General features: G+C 44.4%; 1 protein-coding gene across 1 annotated transcript in view; it reads left to right on the top strand.

Moving 5' to 3' along the window:
- Positions 1 to 12,687, top strand: part of thsd7aa (thrombospondin, type I, domain containing 7Aa) — a 34,326-nt gene that overhangs the window by 9,271 nt on the left and 12,368 nt on the right. Inside the window, 3 exon segments of the mRNA XM_088328178.1 lie at positions 4,473 to 5,577; positions 7,721 to 7,966; positions 9,083 to 9,264. Of these exon segments, the coding sequence (XP_088184304.1) occupies positions 4,473 to 5,577; positions 7,721 to 7,966; positions 9,083 to 9,264 (1,533 nt within the window).

Raw genomic sequence — 12,687 nt, 5'->3', positions numbered from 1 at the left:
CGAACAGACAGGCGTCAATTCTTCCCGGGACCCCATTCGAGGCACAGCAAGGGCCACGACGGGCGGGGCAGTGGTTCGAACGGGCAGGGAAGGCCAACTCAGTAGGCGCCTGCCGAACTGCGCTCACCAGCTCTCCCCAAGTCGCGCTGGGATCGTTCACTGAGTTCTATTTGTTGGCTGGTTCATTCTGTCACGAGACGTGGTGGCGTGGAAGGTGACCGGACCAGAACGGAGACAGGAGGCATGAAGGGAGAACTCAAATGCGTTGACGATCCATAAGTTTTATTTTACAAAATAAAAGTCGCCCAATACTCCGGGGCAAAACAGAACAACACAGAGTTTCTCCGGCACGAACTCAACAGGACAAGGCATAACAGACTAAAACAGGACAAGGCATAACAGACCGGGATTGTGTATATAAGTAATGAACCAGCAACCGCAGAGCCCACAATGCAGCCTTAAATAGCAGACCCACAATTAGTGGAACTGCTTTCAGCTGTTGCCCAGAGGGCGGGGCAGACTGGTCACCAAGGCGACCGTGACACATTCCACAGCAAGGGGCCCAAATGGAGAACGTTCTTGAGCCTGCCGATCTCTTCTTGGCTCTTGGGATCACTACTAGACCAGCGTTTTCAGAGCGAAGGCTCCGGACCGGAACAAAGGGGGGGAATTAAATCTGAAAGATATGAGGGAGCAAGTCCATGCATGATTTTGTATAATACCAACAGAACCTTAAAATCACATCTTAAGCTAACAGGGAGCCAAAATAAGTCAACAAATAACATATGAATACCCATTTTTTTCTGTGCATAGCAAGACATATTGATCCGATCCAGTTAGTCCTTGTTTTGAGGGACCTGTGGCACCTACCAGAAGTGGTGGCCGGGGTGAGTGGTTTCCTTTATAATGCCAGCAATGTCCTCTAGACTGGGCAGATAACAGACAATGATTTTCTGGACTGAGCTAATAACCCTCTGTATAGTTTTTCATACCTTTTATGTCAGGGGTGTCAAAGTCATTTTGGGATTGGGGGCCACTTAGAAAAAACATTCTCATGGCGACCAGAGTAGTAGAGAGAAAGAGAGATGGGTAGAGAAACAGAAAAAAGGCAGCGTGAAAAGAGAGAAAGACCAAAAGAGAAAGTAAGAAAGAGAAAATGAGAAAAAGTGAGAGAGGCGGACAAAAAGGGGATAAAGAAGGAGACAGAGGGAGAAAGATAGAGCAATGGAGGAGAAAAATACAGGGAGAAAAAAGATAGAGATGATGAAAGAGAGAGAGAAAGAGAGAAGGGGAGAAAGAGAGAGGCAAGAATAAGGCAGAGAGGAAGAGAGACAATGAGACAATAAATGGAGAAAGAGGGGGAGGGATAAATAATAGAGAAAGGGACAGAGAGAAAAAAGGGAAAAAGAGAGAGAAAAGGAATGAAATAGAAAGACAGAGAGAAGAAGTGAAAAAAGAGACAAAATCAAAGAAGAAAAAGATAAAGAAAGATAGAAAGAGACAAAGACAGAGAAAGACAGAAAAAGAAAGATGAGAGAAAAACAGGGCAACAAAGAAAGAGAAATAAAGTGAGACAAAGAAAGAGAGAGAGAGAGAGAGAGAGCGAAAGAGAGGAAGAAATAGAGAAAGAAAGAGAAAAAAAGAGAGAGACAACAAGAGAAAAAGAAAGAAAAAAGAAAGCAAGGAAAGAGAAAGAGAGGAAAATAGGGCGAGAAGGTGAAAAGACAGAAAAAGAGAAGGATACAGACAGCAAGAGAAATAGAGAAAGGAGAGAGTAAGAAAGAAAAAGAGAGAGAGAGAGAGCAAGGGAAAGCAAGAAAACAAAAAAGAAAGTGAGAGAGAGAGAGAGGGAGAGAGACATACAGATAGAAAGTAAGAAATATAGTTCTAGTTTCTTTGTGATGGGTGGCGTGGCCTTGGCAACGTCAGGTGGACATTTTAAAATTGAGGCTCACTTTTCTTTTGCACTCAATGTTGTCTCGCAGGCCAGATTCAAACCTTTCGCAGGTCTGAAGCGGCCCATGAGCCGCATCCTTGACACCTGTTTTTATGTGCAATAACTGCAAATATTCTCTTAATATGTTTGTCTATAAAATATCTGAGAAGAAAACACTTCGTTGATCAGATGATAAAGGAGCTATATCAGATCAGGAGGCTTCTCCTGCTACAGGTAACCATGGAAATCATTATTGTTTCATGTGGGGTAGTGAACCCTAAAAAACTGCCAGGAAAGGGATTGGCGCCTCCAGGTGGAACTTGCCCAAGACACACCACAGGAAGCGGTGCCCCTTCCAACGAAAATTGATTCCTGTCCTTTCCCATTCTTTTGGATTGGGACATCAATTCCACCTTCTCTTGGGAATATTTACCCTATATGTTTCACAGATGGGCCCAATGCAATAGATTGATTAAAAAAATGTATTCCACCTTCAGTTTCTTCTAGCATAGTAAAAATTCCATAGTACTGTCGTAAACATTGGCTAGGTCGGATTCCACGCGCAGGAAGAGATTAGGACTGCAGATTGGCAAAACAAAATCAACCTAGATGTGGTTAAGGCATAGGTGTCAAAGATGTGGCCAGCAGGTGGAATCAAGCCCGCCAAGGGTTTTAATTTAGCCTGCGAGAATATGCTGAGAGAAGCACGAGAGAAAAATGACTTGGAGTTCGAAATATGCCAAGGCCACACCACCACTCACAAAGCAACTAGAACTGTATTTCTTTCTCTCTCATTTTCTCTGCCCCCCCCCCTCTCTGGCTCTCTCTCTCTCACAATTTCTTTATTTTTCTCTTTCTGACAATTTTCCCTCTTTCTCTCTCTGTCTTTTTCAATTATCTTTTTCTTTGTCTCTCTCTCTCTCTCTTTTTGTCTTTCTTTCTCTCTTTTTTTCCTATCTCGCTTTCTCTCTCTCTTTATCATGCTCGGGGGACCAAAGTTCCCAGTGCAATAAGGAGAGCTCCAAGGAGGAGTGCTTGCTAACTGCACATAAATCCATCCTAAGGCTTTGTTCGGTGATTGGCCTAATTGGGAATTAATTGGGCACATGTCTTCTCCGTTTTGGAATGGGTTTGTGACCATTGTCTCAGAGCAAAACATCATGTTGTTTTTCTTGAAGTTTGGAACATCACCAAGGTGATCAAAGCTATTGGTTGTAAAAATTGACACAGATGTTGTCAACCTCTAAGGAGGCGAGGCTACATGTCAGAACCCTTGGCATAGAAATCCAGGTCAAATACAGTTGATCTCTGATCAGCCTAGCCAATTTTGTGTTCCGTTGTGACTTCTAATGTCCAATAGACTGATGTGCTAGACCCTGAGACAATGTCCTAGCCCAAACCTCCAGAACCCTGCCCCCCCAGCCAGTCGGTTACTATGTCTTTGGTCTATGTGTCCCATTGCCAATCTCACATCCAGTCTTTGTTCTTCCCTCATTGTCGTGCTTGGCTCCACCTACATTAGCATTTAAAACACACGTGCGCACCTTGCGACCCTGCCTTCACTCCACCAGCACGCCGCGGTGAATGACCTACTCTGAAAAGGTGGGGGAAGATATTTGTCTGTCAAAGGTTTGATCCATTTAATAATTTGCAACCTACACTAAAAACACAGTAACAATAACAAACTAAAATGCCACGACAGTATTAAGGGTTACAGATTTAAATAGCAACAACTACAGTTCACTTCACTTGCATTTTTCTTTGGAGGCCTGAAATAGTAGCAGACTGATTCAAGGTTGTGCTAGATGATAGTTGTTATGCGCAAAGGGAAAGATCAATGCATTTGATCCACTTTTCCTGTTTGTAGGACAGGTCTATTTTAGCTCAATCAGAGAAGCTTGCTCAATCTTATTGAAGTTATTTTTGTAATTCGGCAGTAAGATCCAGTGCTGGGTTTAAAAGTGACCAAAATGGAGCATATTCTTCAATTGGTTGTCACTTTCAAATCAAAGATCATTCTGATGGTTGTAAAAGCCACAAGCCCTGACATATGATTCCCAACATAGTCTGGACAATGCTGATTACATTTCAGGTTGTTTTCTTGCTGGTATGGGGTTTAGCAATTACCCTGTGCTAAAGCCTTATGTTCCTGTGTTTAGCTCATGTTCCTGGGAAGCTTTATGAGTTCCAGTGAACATGCTGGAGGATTGGCTTAAGCGGCATTAAGAGCTTTTCATCAAGGCTTTTTTTCTTCCCTCTTCTCGACCCCAGCAGAATCTGTCGGCTGAAAAATGGCGAACCCTCAAGGTACGCTATGCTTGATTATGGCCCATTCCAGCACATTAGAGTGGAAGCAACATGTAGAGTTCTGTTGAACTGACCGCAAATGATGAGAAGACCCTGGTTCTACTGACACATAGCCGGCAATGAAGGGCACCCAATACAGTGGGCGATGTCCACAGAGCCATTGTACAGTAACAGATAAACCATTGATTTGCAGCAAACACATTTCCGATGATATTTTTTCCTCCTTCAGGTCCGTGGGGTCGATGCATGGGCAGTGAGTGCGGCCCAGGAGGTAGCCAGAGCCGAGCCGTATGGTGCACCCATTCCGAAGGCTGGACCACCCTCCACACCAACTGCGAGCAGGCGCAACAACCCGACAACCAGCAAAGCTGCTTTCGAGTGTGCGACTGGCACAAAGACCTGTACGACTGGCACCTGGGCGCCTGGAACCAATGTGTCCCTGTGTCTCTACGCAGCGCCGATGCGCAAAGGCCCACCGTCTGCACCCGCGGCGAGGAGGGCATACAGACCCGTGAGGTTGGCTGTGTCCAAAAAGCCAACAACGAGCCAGCACAAGATACAATTTGTGAATACTTTGAACCCAAACCCCGACTGGAGCAGGCCTGTATCATCCCCTGCCCGCAGGACTGCGTATTGTCAGAGTTCAGTCCGTGGACGGCCTGCTCCAAGACATGTGGGATGGGCTTGCAGAACCGGATGCGCACCGTTCTTTCTCCGCCGTTATTCGATGGGGCAGCCTGTCTAAACCTGACAGAATTTCAGACGTGCCAGCTGGGACTGTGCGAGGGAGAAGAGAGCCTGTACAGTCTACGGGTCGGATCCTGGGGTCCCTGCACTGCACCGGTCTCAAGACAGGCCAGGCAAGCCAACAGACAGACCAACGAAGGTGATAACCCACCCAAAAGTGAGCGGAAAAAACAATCCAGGAAAAGGGACAAACAGAGCAGACGCAGTGACCAACAACCCCAAGAGGAAGACAAGAAGACAGTCCAGGGTGATGGACTTTCCAAAAATGGAGAAAAACCTAGAAAACTCAACAGGAAATTAGGCAAGACCAATCAAAAATCCAAAAGACCATTCCTTCAGGCAGACGGTCCCAAACGAAAGAGGAAGGCTAAAAATAAAGAAAAGCGAGAGAAAATCAGAGAGAAAATCCGAGAGAGGTTGAAGGAGAAGGCCGAGGCTAGGGATCCCAACACCCGAGAGCTCATCAAAAAGAAACGAAACAAGAACCGTCAGAACCGTTTGGGAGGAAAGTCCTGGGATGTGCAAATCGGATACCAGACCAGAGAAGTCACTTGTGTACACAAGAATGGCGCCATTGAAGCCTCAAGGTGAGAGTGGTGAGAATTTGCAAACTTGTTCCACGCTTATTGACATCTTCAATAGTGTCTGTTGAAAACCGAACCCTTCCCTTAGGGCCCGGTCACACAGCCGTTTGCGTCTGTATCGCGGCTAAAATTTTGCGTTTTTTTTTGCCCGTGGTTGCCCGCGATGGAAAATGCGCAAAATTGGCCAACCCGCTGTTCATCGGTGGTATGCCCGCAAAACAGACGCCGGCGACTGTTCCGCTTCCGCATCGCGTCATTTTCTCGTGTGGACCACGGGTATAAAAGCTGCCGAGCCGGCGTTATGCCGAGAAATGCATCCTTGCCGAGATTTGCATCCCCTCGCTTCTACAACCACTTTTACCTCAGTTTATCTCACTTTTATATCACTTTTAGGGAATTTAATGGCAAACATATAACCAAAACCACTTCGTCTTGCATTTGTTGGGAATGTAATACAACTTAAACCATTCCGTCTTTGTATTTGTTGTGAATGTAATCGAACGGTAATGCACGCCGTATACAAATCACTTTTCAGCAGGTAACATGTTTATTTTGCCTTTTTCTATTCAAATCGCTCGTATTGAAATTGTTATGCACTCTACCATAAAGCTTATTTCTGCATAATAAACTTTACGGTAGAGTGCATAACAGTTCTCAAAAGTGATTTATATACGGTGTGCATTACCGTTCGATTACGTTCACAACAAAAACAAAGACGGAATGGTTTATGTTGTATTACATTCCCAACAAATGCAAGACAAAGTGGATTTTGGTTATATGTTCGCCATTACATTCCCTAAAAGTGAGATAAAACGAGGTAAAAGTGGCATAACACCGGGCTGTAGAAATCATAACCGCTCAAGACACAGTCCCGTGAAGATCAAGATTTCAAGCTATGGCACCGAAGAAGCCAATATGTTATTATTGTAATAGTTTTTCATTTGTATTTTATTATCTTGTTATGAAATGAAAAGAAATGTCAAGAAATAAAAATGGATTAAGACGAGGTCACTACGGTGACGGGGATCCATGTTCACCCCTTGACGTTTCAAGCACAACTGACGTGTGCTCGGCAAATCGCGCTGTATATACGCAGAGAAAGGCGTTTGACCGTCACACGCGTAACACGCTAATTTCACGTAATAACACCGCGATACAGGCGCAGAACATGCTATGACCGTGCTCCACCCACGATTACCCGCTGAAATTTCGCGCCCTACCCATGTGTAACCACGCCCTGGCCGCGGCCAGAGCACGTCGTTCCGCGTCATTTCCGCGTCATTACCTCGTGTGCTGCCCGCGGTTAACACGTAGTCTAAAGTTTTGAGCAGCGCAAAACTTTTTCGCGCGGCCAACCGCGTGTGAATTTCCGACCGCGTGTAAAGCACTGCTGTATCTCGTCTATATGGCGATCTCAAAGCGTCCAACATCGTCTGCTTCACGGGCAGAAATTTCTGGCCGTGATTCAGCCTCGATACGCCCGTGAAAGGCTTGGTGACCGAGCCCTAAAGTTTTGAGCAGCGCAATACTTTTTCGCGCTGCCAACCGCGTGTGAATTTCCGACCGCGTGTAAAGCACTGCTGTATCTCGTCTGTATGGCGATCTCAAAGCGTCAAACAGCGTCTGCTTCACAGGCAGAAATTTCTGGCCGTGATTCAGACGCAAACGGCTGTGTGACCGGGCCCTTATTAACAATCTGGTTACTTCCAGTCACATTTATGCAATACATATGTTGCAGAGGTTATTTACAGAACTAAGTCCTTGATCCAGCACGTGAAATCTTTGAGGATCCGTTTAAACATATTGCAAGTGGTGGTGATTTTTGTTGTAGCCGATTTATTATCCACGTGACCATTATTAGGTCGTGAAATGGCCTCATTCTGTCCACTGGGACTCGTCCAGCTCTAATGGAGGCCACGGAGCAATGACAACGACTCACTTAGGTGGAGCAAAACGTTCCTTATTAATAGCAAAGACAAGGCCATGAGACCTTATTTATGAATGCTTTCCAGTAAGGGACTAAATTAAGTTCAATGTATTTTTATCTTAATTCATCTAAAAAAATGAACACCTTCGCAAATAGAGTCTCTGTGAATGAATTGAATAGGACTTGTAAAGCGTGTCTTTGTTGTGTGTTCTTTTCCAGCCTGTGCTCTGATGAGTCCCTGGTAGTCACCCACCAAGCGTGCGTCCTGACCAAAGACTGCCATGTGAGCGAGTGGTCCGAGTGGTCAGCCTGCTCCAAGGACTGCCAGGACCCCAAAGGACCCGGGGCCGAGCAAACACGAACCCGAAATGTCAGTCAGGTCCCTGTCGGAGGAGGGGCCAAGTGTCCCCGGCTGGAGGAGACCCGGCTTTGTCCTGAGGGGGAAGCAGTCCCGCCCTGCGTCCTGTAAGCAGACATATCCAACTAATGGCAGCACTTTGGCTTACCTCTTTTAACTTGGGTGGGCCTCTGCTGGACACCAAGTGGCGTTTGGGATCAATGTGGTTTATTCCCCCCAAAATTATACAAATCTAATGGAGGTTATTCTTGGCCATCAAATTGCTTTGACTGCATTGGTTTGCTATCTATTTTCTCTGCTAAGCTTTAATAACAACATAAAAATGTTACACTCGGGGCATAGTCAGCATGAGATCAAAACTTGATTTATGAAAAAATTCTCCGGTTTACAAGCTCCTTGTTTTGTAAAGAATAAGAAGAAGTTTTTCGTGGACTTGATGGGCATCAGTCAGACTTCACTTCAGAAAGAAGGTGGAGAGTGCTTTGACCCCCGCTAGCCTGTTTTCTGCATTTCTGCCTCCACCCAAGCAAAAGTCTATGAACGCAAGACTCAACCCGGCCTCGCCTGAGGCCTTTTCCGAGGCGCAGCTGAAAGAAGAAAGCCAGTCATAAATATAGTGGCTTTTCTTGGTGACCTTGAATCAATTCCATTAGCGGAAAGAATTCGAGTGGCCTTTGCCTTTTTCTGACCACGGCAAAGATTTGTCTTTCAGGAGCTTGGTCCTCGAGGTTACTGTCCCAATGTAAAAAGAAATCCAGGCAAGTTAGATTGTGAACCCAACATTAGGAGTATCTTTGTATCTAAATAGGGACCTGGCAGTAGCTCTTGCTCCAGCCTTAATTAAGAATTTTAAGTGAACTGGTCTGGAACAATTACATGAACAGAAGAATCAAAACATTCCCTATTGATTATTCAATAGGCAAAATCCTCTCCGGTCCTCTAAGACCTTTGACTTCTGGGTTCCAGACCCAAGCCTAAATGTAAAATGAAATCGAGAAGATTGAATCATGATAACATGAGCCCAACATACGAAGTATCTTAGCATCTAATAGGGACCTGGCAGCTGTCCCTGCTCTGGCACTAATAGACAAAATACATAACTTTAAGTAAATTGGCATGAAATGATTGTATGAATAGAAAAATTCAGATATTTTGCTGAATGAGCTGTGTTGAGTGAAACAGGCTTTTCCTTTGAGTGTTAGTTACACGGCATCTTTCCACAGTTACACCTGGAAAAGCAGCGAGTGGACTGAGTGCAAAGTGGACACGTTGCTGAGTCAGCAAGACCGTCGTCGGGGCAACCAGACGGCCTTGTGCGGAGGCGGTCTTCAGTCTCGGGAGGTTTACTGTGTCTTTGCCGGTCTAAGCACTCCTTCCAACGACAGTTCACTCAGCGGCAGAGAAAGTAAGCATGGCGTTCTTTTATTAATACTATGGTATTTTTGACCATTTTTTATCTGTTTCACATCACTGCTGTGTCATATTAGCAGTTAGCACAAAGAAATGAAAAGGTTAATGGTGGGAGGTCTCTGGCAACGCTTATGATTGAGTTTGACTAAAATATTTGCTCAAAGGAACTCATGGCGGGGGAAACAGTAGTACAATAGAAGCCGAGCATTTTTTGGGTGCAGAATGCTAATTACCCCCTCCTGTCTGAGTTTTCCGCAGGCATTTAACTTAAGACTAAAATGTTAACATTTCCAAGCATCGTGTATGAGCTTCCTGGTCCATCACCGGCATTACAGAGGCTGCTAGCATCTGGCGCTTATCTCCTGGCAGAAGAAGCCTCAGCGCTTCTTCTGGCTGGCCGAGCTCCACAGAAAACAATCTTGTCTCCTGGGCAGACATCCACATTGATCTTTCCGTCTCTCGTTTCATGCGGCCAAATCGGTTAAGTGATACGTTTCACACTTCCCGTCATTGCCGGCGCCAATCAGGAAGAAATGGATAGTGCCAGCTCTTCTAACAAACCTAATCTGTGTTAACAGTCTCAACGCTCTGGAGTGCTTTTTTTCCTCCCTTTTTCTCACCAGGGGTAGTCTGCAACATTTTGATGGGTGGAATTCTACCTCAGAAGTTCTGCCATACCTTGTCCACATTATTAGTTAAGAATCCATATGCCTGGCCTACACATTGCCTGCATGGCAACACACTGCCCCCATGAGGCAAAATTGTCCAATAACAGCCAGTAGTTGTTTTGCAAGGACATGTGCTGTATTCCCTATTTAACCTTACATTTTTTAAAGGGAAAGTATGTAATATTTAGTGCCTCGTAGTGGTAAGAAAAGAAAACCTTCATTCAAGTAAATTAGTGTAAAGGCATTAAATGACACAAAAATAGTGTTAATTCTAAAAACATAAAAATATTATGACAATAGATATGTACCTGTTACTTTGGAATAAGATCCCAGGTAAACTGGATACTGGGTGAGCAGCTTGGAAAAATTCGCAGGTTCCCTGATCAGCTGGTATTGTTTTCAATCAATGTAATTTCCACAGTGAGCTTGCCAGAAGATACAAGTCTGAAGATTTAGCAAACAAACCTACGCTTATAACGAGGGAAAAAACTAAATATTTAATAGCCATATGTAAACACTTTAAAAAAAATCACGAATGTGTCACGAAGCAGGTCGGGAAGCAGGAAGTTGGAACTCATTTGTGTAGACGATCTGTCACTTTAATTGAGAAAGAAAAGTTGTCCAACACACAAATGGACCAAAAACAAAACAAAGCAGGCTCAAATGCAGGCAAAACTACAGACTAGGTATTTAAAGGGATTAAACAGAACTTGCAGGAATCTCTCAGAATGTTACACCGAAGTGCAACAAAGTCCAACAAGCACAACAAGAATAAAGAGGTATCAAACAGGCATGAACAGGTTTTCAACAAGGGTAAACAACGATCTGGCCAAGGGCAGTTCCAAAAGGCACGTTTAAGTACCCATAGGAGTAATCAGGAAGTGCAGGTCAGCCGGTGTCAAGAGGCAGGGCCAGCTGGGCGTCATGACAACCGTGCAGGACATGACAGAATGAAGCTTTTGCACTTTCAACTAAAACAAAAATTTGCTTACAAATTTGACAACATTGTAAACTATTTTATTTTGGAGATCACTTAAAACCAAACTCTTCAATGTAATGGCGAATCATTATAAAAATGGCAGCAGTCAACCAAAAACTGCCCAAAGGAAGATCAGCAAATCTTAGTTTTAAACCCCGATCCTGTTTCAGTTTAGTTAGTTCTCTTGCTCTTGTAAAGTCATGTCCTTTCCAACAACCGATGTTGAGCTGTATGGGTCCCTAACCCAGTCAAAGCATTTAGTGGAGGCTGAAGAGAAATAAATGACAACTTTTCACCAAGACTTTTAAATTGTTTACATATTACCTCACAGAGTGCACTGGAACTTTGCCGTTTCTCAGTGAGTGGGAACATCTCCAAGTTGGCACGTTGCACATGTTATTGCCGGAGATGGACTTTTGAACGGAATCCATTTACTTTATCAGTGCTTGTAAGCAGGTTTTCATTTCAGCCCTGCATTCTTGTGTTTTGTTCATTCAAATTATCAAATATATCAGTCAGGTATGCCAGCTTTGCGCACCACTCATCACTTGAAAACAAATTTGAGTAATCAGACTTCTCATATCTCAGAAACATTTTAAGTACCTCCCGCAGCTGATACACATGTGCCAGCACCTTACCACGCAACAACCATCGGGCCTTCGTAGGAAGCAGTAAGGCCTTATGCTCCGCTCCCACATCCTCACAGAGATGCGAATACACGGCTTTTCAAAGGTCATGTCTTTACAAAGTTCACTATGCGCACTACGTCGTCCAACACAGGAACCATCTCTTCTGGTAAAGTCTTAGCAACGAGGGCCTAGGTGCAAAAAACTGTGTGTAACAATCAGGTCTGGGTTTTTCCTTCACTCTGCTCACAAAGCCTTTGGTGCACTAAACCATGGCTGCAGCTCCATCAGTGCAAACACTTATGCAGTTTTCCCATGTAAGTCCTCCCTGGTCCAGATACTATGATGTGACCCAAAAACATTCTTCTCCAGTTGTTTCTTCTGGCAGTGCCTTGCAAAATAGGACGCTTTCTCTAATGGCATCTCCATCCACAAAACGCAAATTAGCTAAAAGCTGAGAATGTCCACTAATATCCGTAGACTCGTCAACTTGCAACGCAAATTTCCCACTGATGCGTCTCTTTTCCAAAACATTGCTTTCGATGTTGGAAGACATGTCATCAATATGTCGGGCAAATGTGTTATCAGAGAGCGGGACTTTAGCTATGTCTTTAATTGCGCCGGGGCCGAGCATCTCGTTGACAATGGCCATACAGGCTAGTAGTATTAATGTATCTGCCACATTGTTCGTTTTTTTTTTTTATTTAGCAATGAGTTCGGCGACTAGGTAACTAGCTCTTAGCGCTTTCTCATTTACCTTTTTGGTTTTTGTCATAAAGGTTGCCTGTTTTTCTGTACTTACACGCAAGCAAACTAAATAGTCTGCCGGCTTGTTTTGAAGCGATGGGTGTTTCGTTTGAAGATGCTGTTTAAGCTTGCTCTGCACCATAGCGCTGTTGGATAGCTTCTCGCCACACACCAGGCATAATGGAGTGGGTTCACTATATTGCCTTGGGCTCACAATCTTTGCTCTCTTTTTCCCGACACTTATACTAAAGCCATCATCCGGGTCACAGTCTTGTACAGAGCCAAATTCGGAGTTTGCAGTTGTCTTTTTTAAAAACTTCTCATTGACTCTCACCACAATCTGTCACGTGTATCATTAAGCCTCTCTGAGGAAAGTTGGAATCAGCTACGTGCTGTCA

Source organism: Urocampus carinirostris, chromosome 2 (assembly GCF_059441175.1).
Source record: "Urocampus carinirostris isolate Australia breed hairy pipefish chromosome 2, RoL_Ucar_1.0, whole genome shotgun sequence".
Classification (NCBI taxonomy): Eukaryota; Metazoa; Chordata; class Actinopteri; order Syngnathiformes; family Syngnathidae; genus Urocampus; species Urocampus carinirostris.
The sequence above is the reverse complement of the archived record's forward strand: the minus strand, read 5'-3'. Positions and strand labels throughout refer to the sequence as shown.